Raw genomic sequence first — 13,840 nt, forward strand, 5'->3', positions numbered from 1 at the left:
GGAGGTGGAGGTGGAAGAGGTGGTGGAGGAGGTGGGGGTGACCCACTCTTACATCTCAGTTTCCCTGTTCCCTTTCTGAGAAGTCCTGCTTTGGGGTCTGTGGAGCCCCACTCTGCATGTAGGTGCCAGGCTCTGCATATGGCATGTGTGCTTGGCAGGACCTACTCTAAGCACTAGCTTGGGCCTCAACAGCTACAACATTGGCTGATCTGGTTCCGGGGAGGAAATACACCCAGGCTTAGTCATCACTGAAACCTTCATTCTAGGCACCTCTGCTATCCCGCTCTGTCTCTGCCTCCTCAGCTCAAGAGCAGTGCTGGTCACGGGACCTGTCATGTCTCTGAGCCTGAACCCTTCATCAAGAAATGGAACTCTTGCCTTTTGACAGTGTGGGTACTAAGGTCGTGGTAGACTCCAGGAAATACAGGTCCCTTTGGTGTCCTCTCTTTCCTTGCCTCCCTGTCCCCCACTACCCCTGGGTCCTGGTCCTCACCTCCCAGCTGTCCAGCTTCTTCTTGTACTGGACCTGGAATTTGTGTTGGATGTGAGAATATAAGAGTTTCTTAGTTTCCCAGCGCAGGTTGTAGCTGTCTCCATCCTTGGTCACTTTGAGGCTGGGAGGATGCATCTGGACTGCAGGGGGGATAGTTTCAGAGAATGTCAGGGTATCCTCTCTCCAATCGTGTGTTCCCCATAACCAAGCTGGTCCTAGCTACTCTCTTCCTGGACCTATCTCCCCAATCCCCTGTCATTTTGACTCCTTAGAACTCTGTGGGGTTTGGATGAGAATGCTGCCCTCATAGGCCCATATATCTGGATACTTGGTCTTCAGTTGGTGGAACTCTTTGGGAAGGATTAGGAGGTGTAGCCTTGATGGAGCAGGTGTGTCACTGGGTGGAAGGACTTTGATGTGCACTCTGCCACTAGCTTTTGGTTCAAGATGTGTGTGTGGTGGTGCGTGCTTCTAGTTCCAGCACTGGGAACACAGAGGCAGACAGATTTATGTGATTTCGAGGCCAGCCTGGACTACAAAACTAGGTTCTTGATAGCTAGGACTCCACAGAGGAACCCTGTCTTGAAAAATCAACTAACCATCTAAACAAACCAGGTGTGCTGAAGGTGCTTCTCCAGGTTCTGCCCCTGGTGCCAGCTCGCCCTGCTCTGCCATCATGAACTTTGACCTCTGAAACCATTAACCCAAAGGAAACACTCTCTTTTATGTAGTGCCTTGATTATGATGTCATGTCACAACAATAGAAAAGTTTCTAAGATGAACACCCAACATTACTGAACTGCAATGTCCCTCCCTGGGGGAGTGGCTGAGATAAGCCACAGTGATGAGGTGGCCCAAAGCCTGGTGCTTCTGCTAGTGTTGGGTTACAGGGAGGAAAATCAGCAACCCATGACTCCCTGTCTAGGTACATGGACTGTTTGAGTTCCTGGGCAACACAGTCACTTTGTGGGAAATTGATTTCTCTGCTTTCCCACTTCCCCTGCGAGGTGCTCTAACTTCCCCCATTTTACACACGGGGAAACTGAGCCCCTGATTGAGTACAGATAAAAACTGAGCAGTAAAGAGTTTGTGTCTCCACTGTCCTATGACAGCCACTTCCCTTTGTGGCTTCAGTAACCATGGGAGTTGCCTGAAGGCAGGATGGGCTAGTAAATCCTTGTTATTCTAAAAGTCCCCCCATACACACACACCAGCTGAATTAGGCCTTCAGATATACTCAGATGACTGTCTTCCCACCACACTGAGTCCAATCTGAAAGACCCTTGGTGATAATCCTGCACACTTGGCCAGCAGACCACAAGCTGAGACACAACCATGTGTTCAGGCTTTCTCATGTAGCCCTGATGCACATTCTCAGAGAGCTGGGAAGCTCAAATGAAGCCCCTCAGTCACTCTGGGCTTCTCTCTCCCCATCAGAAGATTCACAACTTGATGATTTCAGAGAAATTTAACAAAAGTAACGTGGATGACTATAGCACATGGAAGGGCTCTCTTGAGCAAGAGGAATCTTTTTTCCTGGAAGGAAGACACCAAGAGAAACTGCTGGGTATGAACTCAGGTGGTAAGAGGTTGTCTGCCAAAGGTGGCACGCATTACTGGAAGGATGAAAAACCTTCCTTGTTTCATGTGCCATGTGCCAGGAAGGTGTGACATGGATCTATAAGGAAGCCATCTGCTGGCACACACTCCTGCCCTGGCACAAAAGTAAAACCTAGAGCAGAGTTTGGGAGTGAGAACATTAGTTGGAAACCTCAGAGGGAGAGGAGAGTTAAGGATGGCGGTCCCAGAGAGAGACAAGTGTGTGGCTGAGTGGAAGCAGGAGGGGAGGAGGGAGCAGGATTCAAGTGCTACTCTTGAGCAATGACAAGTGTCATCTGCAGAGCAGATGAGGTACAAGTGGGCTGAGGTGTCCCTGGTTCCTCTCTCTCCCCATCTCTCTGTCTTTCTGTCTCTGCCTCTCCATTTCTCAGTTGCATAAGCCTACGTGTGGATATGGGTGCCTATACATAGGTGTGCAGAAGTCAAAGAAAGTCGTTTCCTGTCTTTTCTCTGTGTGCTATTCCCTTAAGACAGGTTCTCTCACTAACTCTGGATCCATGTCAGTAGCCAAAAAGCCCCAACAATCCTTCCATCTCTTACCAGGTGCATATGAGCACACTCAAACTTTTATGTGGGTGCTGGGATTTGAACTCAGGTCCTCATGCTTGTTCATCAATCACTCTTACCTAATCAGACACATTTGTAATTCCAGAGTATTCATTGTGTCACCGTGACTCACTGGTCTGAAAATCTTTGGAAGTGACAGACACAAAGGTGCCATAGTCGTCCCTATATTTTTTCGGGATATACAATGGACCCAATAGCCCTATAGAACCCATAGCCCTGGGAACCCATGCAGAGCATGGCAAACTCACTGTGATCAGAACTCTTGATGAACTTCCCTTGTTTCCGCAGTTTAACAGAGACTGCATACTGGCTGTGTGCGCTGGGGTTGGACACGGTTAGATTGCAGTGGTAGCGCGAGCAGAGGCTGTCCTGCAGCTCCTTCACCACCGGCGAGCATTCCTTCTCCCTGGGGAAGCAAAATAGAGCTGAGAGCAGGGGCAGGGGAAGAGAGATCAGGCTAAGACCTCAGAGAGATAAGAAGAAGCAGGGCAGCATGGAGAGGCGACACTCACGGAGCAGCCGGACTGGGGCGGTAAAAGAGCCCAAAGGAAACAGAGCTGGCCACCTGGTTCCACACCTCCCAGGAGCAGCTGAGGGACTGGATGCCATCGAAGAAGCACTGCAGGTTCTGAGGCTGGGCCTTGTCCCCTGTGGGAACACATTGCCCCTCAGCCACTGCAGCATCACTCACTCCCTAGACTGGGACACTAGGTGACTCCTAGAGACCTGGCTGTGGACCTCAGCTTAACTCTGCCCTGGCCTGCCTTCTGTGTGCCCCCAGCCTGGACAGACCCAGATACCTCTGCTCCATCTTGGGAGAGGGGACCAGTCTGAATGTTGAGTGTTAGCATGAACACAGGGACATAGGTGACCCTACGTACAGTCCAGCATTGTTAATACAAGGGCCCCTGCTGCTGCTGTTGCTGTCATGACTGTCACTGCCATTATAGACACAGTTGGGGCCATAAAGCTAAGGTTGTGTGAAATGGAGTGACCAGATAGAGGGCTGGGGACAGGGGGCTGGTGGGAGGTGTCCATGGCAACGTTGGGCAGAAGTTGGAGCCTCGGGTAGACTGTCTCCAGTGTCTGGTCCCCTACGAGGAGCACTTCCCACAGGCCCCATTACCTGGCTGGGAGTTCCATTGCACCCCAGGGCTCCATCTGCTGGGCTTTCCAGACAAGCTTGAGCCTAGGGACAGCCGAGTGCGCACACGGGCCACATAAATATTGCTGGGTAGAAACAGCTTTGACGCCAGGGAGACCCACAAGTCACTGGTGTTGAGTCTGGGAGCATCCTGTGGAGAGGGGAGCTGAAGAAGTAGCCTTCTCGGCCATCCCACCAGGCTGGGCACAGATGACTCAGGGACCTACCTCCCAGGTGTCCTGAAGCCTCTTGTAAGCCACCTCAAACTCTACATCCTCCTGTGACAGCCAGGGGACCTGGGCATCTCCAAGTGTCCAGTTCCACTTCAGCAGGAAGTGATCCCCAGAGGGGCTGATGCGGATGTCCTTAGGAGGTGGGGGCTGCACTGCAGGGGAGGAAGCAGAGGGTTTCTATGGTTGCATGCTGGGCACCTGAGGGCAGCCTGGCCTTCTGGGTACCACTTGGGCCCAGGTTCAGTGCTCACACCATCAGCTGATGGTCACGAGAAAGAGCTTCAGGACCCTTACTCTGCAGCTTCAGGCCTGGGACCTGAAAACTTGGGGACCAGATTTGACAGCAATTGTGCCTTCCAGGGCCTGAACATTCAATTAAATGGGGCCTCTTCCTGCTCTGCTGTGTACTGGGCCTTCATTCCAGCAGAGGGCGCTGAGAGCCACCTCTGCCCTCTCTCCTGTTACCCACCCTCTGCACAGCTCAGGGGCCTCCTGTTGTCTTTCCCCAGGGTAAGTGTCATCTCCCCTGGTGACTTTCTTGTACTCCTGTCCCCAGACAGAACCCCGTGTCCCTCCCTTGTCTGGCCATTCATTGTCACTCCCATCCCTTCCTTGTCACACTAGGGCAAGTTTGCTTTTTCTTATCCCATTCCCTATTTCAAGGCTTGAGATGCAGCTGCCTGTTTCTCATGTTCTCCCTGCCATTGTTCAACCTTTGGAACTTGATGTTTCTTGTAGAATACACATGGCCAAGTTTTCCAGCATGCCACACTCTCTCCAGAATCCACCCCCCCCCCACTAATCAGCCTTTGCACATGTGCTTTCCTAAGAATTTCTTCTGACTCTGTGTTCTGCCTAAACCAAGGACTCAGTGGCAAAGTTCCTTCATTCCCCCTGGGAAGCCCTTCCTGATTGCCTGATCCCTTTGCCTTCATCCCCTGCATATGGCAACCGACTTCTATGAGCTTCCTAACTTCCTCAGGCTGATGCTCTGAGCTCCCAGGAGGAGGGACTCTTTCAGACACCAAGGCACTCACTTACAACAGCTATCAACCTAGCAATGTTTGTGGGCAAAAAGACCCACAGTGTTCCCCACGACCCTGACTTCTCAGGTTTAGAGTAACCATACAAACCTCAGATTCTCCTTTAGTCTGAAATGCTGGTGACATGTCTGTTATAGTCCCCAAGAAAACCTCACAGACGATCCTTGGCTCCACCTAAGACCATGCTGCAGCATGGGTCCTGTGGACCCGATGCACACTCTTAGTCCTGAGGGTGGTGAGGAGCCTGGCTCTGAATCAGATGCATGGACAATGCATGGCAGTGTGACCTGTCACAGCCATCCCTGCTGCCCAGCACTGGCACTTTGGGGCTTCTGTGGGTCTGGGAGCCTCAGTCATGGAGCAAGGTGTTGCAGCCATGAGGCAAGACAAGGGGACCAGAGTCACCTGAAAGTGACTCTGTCACCTGAAAGTCCTACAGGAGTCACAGTCATTGTCCCTACAGAGGAGAGTTTGAGGGCTTGGTAAGCAGTTGAAGCAGCTAGGACAGGGGGAACCTCAGGCAGAGTGGTCATATCACATCTGTTCTAACATCAGATCAGGGTCTCTCAACCTGGGAGACACTCACTCCAACCCTCCTCCAGGAACCTGTCCACTCTTGCACCCCCTGCCCAGGCAGGAGCCCCACTGCTCACCATGCTGGGCCAATGGGACGACGAGCTGGATGCTCACATCCCGATCTGGTTGGAATGAGTAGTAGTCTTCATCTGTCATACTGAAGCCTGTATAGGCGATGACACATCTTCTGGGCACACAACGGTGGGCAGACGGGCACTCTGACCAGACTAGGTCATCACTGAGGCTGCAGGACACTGGATAGTCCCTGTCAGTGAACATTCATTAGCTGTGTCTTCATGCTTGCATTGATCCAAGGTAAGTATCTGGTAGTGAACAACACACACACACACACACACACACACACACACACACACACACAGAGAGAGAGAGAGAGAGAGAGAGACAGAGACAGAGACAGAGAGAGACAGAGACAGAGAGAGACAGAGACAGAGAGAGACAGAGACAGAGAGAGACAGAGACAGAGAGACAGAGACAGACAAAGAAACAGAGAAACACAGGCATGGAAACACATGCACAAAACACACAAAAACCTTACAGATTTGTAATATCTCTCTGGATGTGCAGCACCCAGGACAGCCAATGACCGAGTCACCTTTACATCATCTTAGTACGTGCATCTAAAACTCAGATCGTGCTGAAACTTATGACTGCTTGCTAACTGTCCCAAAGCCCACCTGAGACCATAGTACCCTCTCCCCATGTCCTTATAGAAAGAAGTCCTACACTTGTGATGTCAAACCAGGGAAGAATCTGGCAACTCCTTTCCTGGATCTTTAGTTTGAACAATTGTCTGTCAGTTCTTTCCAGACCTAACAAATTGTTCTTGAGTTTGGACTTCCATGCTGCAGGCTACACAGTCGTGAGTCCTGCCACAAGGAATGTAGGTTTCCCTGTGTTTGTTAATAGTGTTCACACAGGAATTTATGAGTGAGGGAAGTGGGGACTTGTTTTGGTGCAGGATTCGAAGGATTTACTGAGTAAGGGAAAGACTTAGGATGGACAGACACAGTGACAGGATAAGGACAGAGAACCGTCCTGGTGATCATAAGTAGTTTGGATGGTGGTGGTGTCTGAGCTGGTCAGACCTGCGCCTCCTCCAGAGACAAACTCAATAGTGTTCACTGAGAAGCAGGAAAGGAGCTAAAAGACATTTTAAGCAAAACCTCTCAGTCAGTAGCACGCTACCATTTCCTCCCAGTAACTGAAGTGACGTGTGGAGATGAAGGCAAGAGAAGAATTTGGCTTTTAGCATTGGACTAGAAAGGGTGAGGGTGGCGGCTGGGAGGCAAGTGGAGATAAACTACAAGGAGGTCATCCTGGAAGGGTTGGGAGTCGAGGGCCCAGGCTTGGCCATTTGATTTGGGGTATTTCTGAGTGATAGGTACACTTTGGATTCCTTGGAGACAGCCACATCCTAGGTGAGTGCATTCAGACAAGAAATATGGGAAAGGCATGAGGAACTGAGTCCCCTAGAAGGGGGCTGTGGTAGGGGCAGAGGAGAGAGGGGGACAGGATGCTCAGTGCAGGAGAGGCCTGGTGCTGCAGACACCACTTCAGGTGTTGGGTGGCACATACATAAGGTGACTGGGGATGGTGGGAGCACATCATTGGTGATACAGGGGCAGGAGGGCTGTTGGTGGCAGCAAGGTCCTTGGGCTTCAATACCAGTGGACCCAGTGGTACTCACTTTCCCGGATTGCGATAGAGGGTCATGTTAATGAGGCCCTGGGCATCCTCCAGGTCAGCCCAGCTACAGATGATGCGGCTGGTGTAGTCATTGTAGCACCTTAGAGTCTGCAGAGGGATGGTGTCTGACAACGAGAAGCAGGCGAGTCACAGTCTCTCCTCCTGGTGTCCCCTGTCCCCACAACTCTGCTTTTTTGTTTGTTTGCTTGCTTGCCTTTTTTGTTTTGTTTTTATTTTGGGGGCAGGGTCTTTCTGTGTAACTGGATGGTCCTAAAACTTGCTATGCAGACCAGGCTGGCCTCGAGCTCACGAAGATCCTCCTGCCTGTGTCTCCTGAGTGCTGGGTTAAATGTGTGCACCATGAGGCCCTAAATCCCACAACTCTTTTAAGCAACAGCACCTCCAGCTTCCTGCTGAGGCCCACCCAGGAGGGCAGATAGATGGAGGGCCCTGAGCCTGGTGGGCTGTGCTGGGGACATTCCTCTTCTCCAGGAACATGAGATGCCAGCGGATTCTCAGCTGTGACTGCGTGTCCTGTGCTGTACAGGCCTCCCTGAGAGCATCACCCAGGTCGGCTCTGTTCTCTGTGGTGTCACTTGGCAGGACAGATACAGCAGGGCCTGACATGTAGCTGTCACCTCCCTACCCAGGGTCCTGATCATCTGAGTCTTGTCCTCTGAACCTGGGCTTGGTAAAGGGAATGTGACTTCCACATTGTCACAGAGGAGGTCTCAGGGGCACTGAGGACAGTCTTCCAGCCTCGGAAAACTCTAGACTATCCCACAGGGCTTCTGAGTAGAGACAAGGGCTAGACCTACTGTGGAGAGAGAGCCTTAGGCCAGAGCCCCCAGAAGGAAGGGTTAGGGGGACCTGAAGTCCTCAGAGGAGTAGAGTGTCTGTGGAGGGGCAGAGATGATGCTGGCTCACTGGAGGCTGGGCTTTGGGGGCGACATTGATCAATATGGGTGCAGAGGGACACCATTGGGCTGGATGCCCCAGGGCCAGGCAAGGATGAGCAGAAAGATGGAGAAGAGGGAAGAGAGAGGCCCAGGGAAGTCCTGAGGGAGAAAAGGGAGGGTGCAAGAGAGACAGGAAGACAAAGCTGTATCCAGTGGATGGAGCTGCTGGGGGTCTGGGGGCCACTGGGGATATGGTGGGTGTGGTTCCTGTCAGACTCAACTAAGGGGTGAAAAGGGAATGGGCCTTCAGACTTACCTTGTGCCTCTGTCACACCAGGCTTCCAGCAGAGAGCCAGCAGGACCATGTAGAGCAGGCTCCAGGTCAGTGCCATCTGCTGGTCCATTCTGGGACTTTAGGTGACTGCACAGGCGGGCTGTAGTTATGGGCAGGGTGACATCCTCATTGTCCTGGGGTCCTGTCTCATTGCCTGGCTGGGGGTTGGGCCACACTCATGTTACAAGTCTATGATTCTTTACTCTGAGACTGCAGAAGGGTCTGTAGTCTGAGAGCTGCCCAGTAATTTGCTGATATCAAGTGACCAGAATCCAAATGAGAGGCCCTGATGTGTGGTATTTGGGACTGTTCCCTTTCCTTAGGTCTTTTTTGGCCTAAAGCATGATCATGCAGAGATATAGAACTTATGGCCTCTGAGACAGCAGGTCCCCCTTGGACAATGGGGCAGTGCCCAGAGATGGAAGTGAGCTGGTGCTTCACTTGAACCAGGCCCCACATATGAGTAAGCGCACACAGACACACACACAGACACACACTCACACACACGCACACACACACACACACACACTTGTTCTCTAGTACATGCAGAGCCTGGTGCTCTCCCCACCTCTGCTCCATTTACCCTCAGTTGTCCCACAGGCCCTTCTTCTTCCCAGTTCCCCTTTCCCCGAAGCCTGGGGATTTCCTCATTTTCATTACGTTCACCTGGGAAGTACCAGATGCGGAGCCTCTGTATGTGTCTCCTTCTCCAACAAGGCCATTTGAAACTTCTGCCAAGATACACAGACCTATCTTTCCATCTATTATCTGCCTATCAGTGCATCTGTCTACCTATGTATCTATAAATTATCCATCTATCTACCCATATTCCATTTTTGTATGTACACATCTGCCAATTTTTCTATCCATCCATGTGCATGTATCATATAACTATGTCTGTCTACTCATACATGAATCATCTATCTATCTATCTATCTATCTATCATCTATGTAATAATTTATCTACCTATCTATATATCCATCTATCCATCATCTATTTCTATCTATTCATCTATCATCTGTCTGTCTGTCTAGATTTATTTCTATCATCTATCTATCTGTCTGTCTGTTTGTCTGTCTATAGCTCCATCTATCTATCCATCTATCATCTGTATGTCTATATATTTATTTCTATCATCTACCTATCTATCTATAGATCAATCAATCTATCTATCTATCTATCTATCTATCTATCTATCATCTATCTAATAGTTTATCTACCTATATATATATTCATCTATCCATTATCTACTTCTATCTATTCATCTATCATCTGTCTGACTGTCTGTCTGCCTGTCTATAGATCTATCTATCCATCTATCATTAGTCTGTCTATAGATTTATTTCTATCATCTATCTACCTACTTACCTATCTATCTATAGATCTATCTCCCTATCTATCTATAGATCTATCTATCTCTAACATTGCCAGTCTCTGACATATCAATCATCTACCTATCTAGTCAATGGATACCTTGACAGGAACAAGTGTTATTTTACCCCAGCATGCACTATTTAAATGGGAGAGGGATCAGTAAACAGTGTAAAATGATGGAACACTCCATTTGAAAATGATTATATGACTGAATAACAACAACACACACAAATCCCAAACCTCTGCCTCACACCCCTCCCCAAGCGAGAGGCTAAGAAGTTACACTCTAAGGGTGCAACCACATCAAACCGTTGCTGCTGCACTCTTGAGCTGTCTAAGCTTAGACGTAATCAAAGGATTCAGAGACAGAGTGACGAAGGTGTTTTGAAGCCCAGCTTCCCATAAAACCACCAGAGCCATTGAGCAAAGGACAATGTGGAAAAAAGAAGATATACCAATGTTTTAATCTGGGAGGATTGCTGACGCTGACCACCACTGATAGGGCAGTTCATAAAAACCACAGACATTTATTTCTTGAAGTTCTGGAACATGGAGAGTCCAAGGTACACTCAGGTTTGAAGTCTGACGAAGCCTGTTCCTCTAGGGCTTCTCACTGCTATCACCATAGAGGAAGCATCAAGAGAGCTTCCTGGGATGTCTAATATAAGAGCACCAATCCCCCATAAGGGCTCACTCCTGAGACCCCATCACTCCCCAAGGCCCCATCTCTAGTACCCTCTCATTGGGCATGGGGTTTCAACATAAGAGTTTTGGGGGACATGGACATTCAGTCCCTAACACTTCAAGTCATGGAGAACAAGTCACCCTGATGGACTGTAACGGACAACAGAGCAGTGTCATCTAAGAACATGAGTGGAACATTTAAACAAGCCCAGAGAATTCTGTCAGTACCTGACGGAGGTTTAATGCCCACCGTCAGCCAGGAAGTGTGTGCAGAGCTTTGCAAAAATTGGTACATCTTGGTGAAGGCAGCTGTTAGAGTCCTTACCGACAGGAAATGGTTTAGGGATGAGTGACGGGTCCAAGATGCCACAGCTGTGAGAGACAGGCTGGAACCGAGCCCAGCTGTGGCTCAGGACTCTCCCTCTCTACCCATGCTTCCCTGAGAGGTTGTATTTCCTGATTGGCGGTGATGGACATGTCCTGTGTCTGCTCCAAGGCAGATGCTGACCTTCTCTTATTGACCAGACAGAGCCCATGGACAGCAAACGTTGAGGCTCTGCGCCTGCACCCTTAGTTACTGCAGAGCCGAGAGCCATTCGAACCCAGCCTGCTGCTGTCAAAATAAAATGTCAGAAGATAGAGAGCCAGGATTTTGGAAAAGTCCATGCAATGATGGGTCAGATCACAGAACGGACACCACAGACAAGCACCTGACTGAGGTTGGTGGGCAAAGACTAGGACATGGACAAGGCAGGGGACACCGTCTGAGACACCATGAAAGCTCTGTAGAGTAAACCAAGCAGAGGGCAGAGAATCAGGGACACATGTGGCTCACAGTGCCAGCTGTCTAGCTGTCCCTTATCTTCTTGGGCCCACTTCACACAGCATAAAAGGTAACACTCCTCACTCTCTCCTGCTACTAGGCATGGTCACATGACGAAAGGCTGTCCAAGGAGATGGGAGTGGAAGCCCTATGTGTACCTTGCCCAGAGGCCACTGGAAAGGCATGGGCTTGCATGGGAAGAGGTCTGTTTTCCCCTTCCTTCTTTTCTTTCTTCCTTCCTTCCTTCCTTCCCTCCTTCCTTCCTTCCTTCCTTCCTTCCTTCCTTTCTTTCTTTCTTTCTTTCTTTCTTTCTTTCTTTCTTTCTTTCTTTCTTTCTTTCTCTAACCCCTATCTCAGAAGTGATGTCTGGAACAACTCCAGCAGCCATTTTGGATCCTCAGGAAAGGATGGAAGCCACAAGCAAGGAAGGTGCGATAGGAAGAGAACCACTTTAGAGTGACTACCACAGCCTGAGGTCCACTCTGGGGTCTCCTTATGTGAGGGGAAGCTGGACACCTGGGGAATTAAGCGCTATTCATGAGACTTTCTATATGCATCTAAAATGCACCTGGAAGCACCCACTGGATTTAAAGGCGATGGCAGTCCACTAACCAAGAAACAAGGGCGAGAAACTTGATTCAAGAAGGAGGCTGCCGAATAAGGGACAGAGACTGAGTTCAAACTTCCAAGATCCCCCATGATAACATGTCATTCACTTATGCGCTAAGGCGAACATTCAGTCTTTCAAGGAGAGAAGGGTAATCCTAGAGAAGCTTCCAGAAGGAAACGAACAGCAGGCTGCTTCCAGCAGGATAAAGGTCATGTTGGCAAACAATTTCTCAGGAGAGCCCTGGTTTCTAACCACACACCGAGGAGGCAGGGAGCTGTAGCAGGTAAAAGTATTTGCATAAGCCTGTCGATGTGAGTTCAAGTCCCAGATTCCACAGTGGAGAGAAATGAGCCCAGAAAATTATTCCCTGACCTCCATGCCGGCTGGGGTCCATGTGTGCCCTGCCCCATATAAACAATACTAAAAAAATTTAAAAAGACCAAGTTCTCCTTGATGTTCAAGGGGCAACCGAAGTGTTTTTGGTTCCATGAAGGCCAGCAAGAATTTTCAGATATTTCCTGAAAAAAGTTATTCTAGCATTTTTTAAAAAGGGAAGACAGATTCCAAGCAAGATAGGTGCTGTATCGGAACAGAGAAACCAGTTACGCAGGGAAGAACTGCCACCACATGAAACACAAGTTAGCACACATCTGTGGCCAGGGCAACGCCAGATGACGAAGATGGGCGGTGGCTATGGGGCTGGGGTGGAGGAGAACTGAAAACTGGCTTCATGAGGGCAGAACATGCTAGTTAAGGCCAGTGCCTGTGTCAAATATAAATGAGGAGGGGTGATTGACAGGTAAGGATTGAGTCAAGGCCTTGTGTGGGCATCAATCCCAGCTACTAGGGAGGCTGTGGCAGCTTTATTTCAGACTAGGAGTCTGGGGCTAGCCTGGGCAACACAGTGAGACTCTTTCTAAACAAAACGAAACAAGTAAGGGTTAGAAGTCACTGAGGGTGAAGGGTAAGTGTAGAGACAGGAGAACTGAGGAGAAAGTGGGGGACAGACGTGTTTCTATGCTCTAATTTCTAAGCTTATGAAGAAATATAATTTTTTTTTTTTGGTTTTTCAAGACAGGGTTTCTCTGTGGCTTTGGAGCCTGTCCTGGAACTAGCTCTGTAGACCAGGCTGGTCTCGAACTCACAGAGATCCGCCTGCCTCTGCCTCCCGAGTGCTGGGATTAAAGGCGTGCGCCACCACCGCCCGGCAAGAAATATAATTTTTGGTGAGAGGGACAGCCATCGGAAATTTACCCCCCACAAAAGCCATTTCACAAGCCATTTGGATACAGATTTGTTAAAGGAGAGTGCATGGTGGCCACATATGGAGCATTTGACAAGGGAAGGGGAGACGCTAAGAAGCCTACTCAGTGCAGCGCCAGCCAAGAGGCAAGAGCCCGTTTACAGGACTATCAAATGGTTAACGTGCAAACCATTCTGATGACCTGAGTTTGTCCCCCTGAAAGCCAGGGCAGTGTCAGAGCCAGAGGGAATTGCATGGCTCCCCTCTGAGTCAAGGTGGGTATCAGAGAAAGTCCCACCTCTGTCTCCAGGGGTCGGTTATGCTGAGAATAATCCTGAAGCTCAGTGCAAGGGAAATGAAGGATACAGAAAGATGTTTCATGCCCTGGATGAGCTGATTCTGAATCCCAAGAAATGGGAGAGAAGAGGCATGCTGGATTTGCAAAGAGAAAAGTAACTGTAGATAAAGCAAAAAAAAAAAAAAAAAAAA

At 49.6% G+C, this 13,840-nt stretch overlaps 1 protein-coding gene across 1 annotated transcript in view; it reads right to left on the minus strand.

Annotated features, from left to right (window-relative positions):
* Window positions 1–13,840, minus strand: part of Csf2rb (colony stimulating factor 2 receptor beta common subunit) — a 25,211-nt gene that overhangs the window by 6,347 nt on the left and 5,024 nt on the right. The window contains exons 3-10 of the mRNA XM_005354251.2: window positions 8,599–8,774; window positions 7,385–7,508; window positions 5,754–5,941; window positions 4,052–4,209; window positions 3,807–3,975; window positions 3,193–3,328; window positions 2,929–3,086; window positions 494–633 (exon numbers count right to left, since the gene is read on the minus strand). Of these exons, the coding sequence (XP_005354308.1) occupies window positions 494–633; window positions 2,929–3,086; window positions 3,193–3,328; window positions 3,807–3,975; window positions 4,052–4,209; window positions 5,754–5,941; window positions 7,385–7,508; window positions 8,599–8,686 (1,161 nt within the window). The 5' untranslated portion in view covers window positions 8,687–8,774. The remainder of the gene's footprint in view (window positions 1–493; window positions 634–2,928; window positions 3,087–3,192; window positions 3,329–3,806; window positions 3,976–4,051; window positions 4,210–5,753; window positions 5,942–7,384; window positions 7,509–8,598; window positions 8,775–13,840) is intronic.

Source organism: Microtus ochrogaster, chromosome 15 (genome assembly GCF_000317375.1).
Source record: "Microtus ochrogaster isolate Prairie Vole_2 chromosome 15, MicOch1.0, whole genome shotgun sequence".
NCBI lineage: Eukaryota > Metazoa > Chordata > Mammalia > Rodentia > Cricetidae > Microtus > Microtus ochrogaster.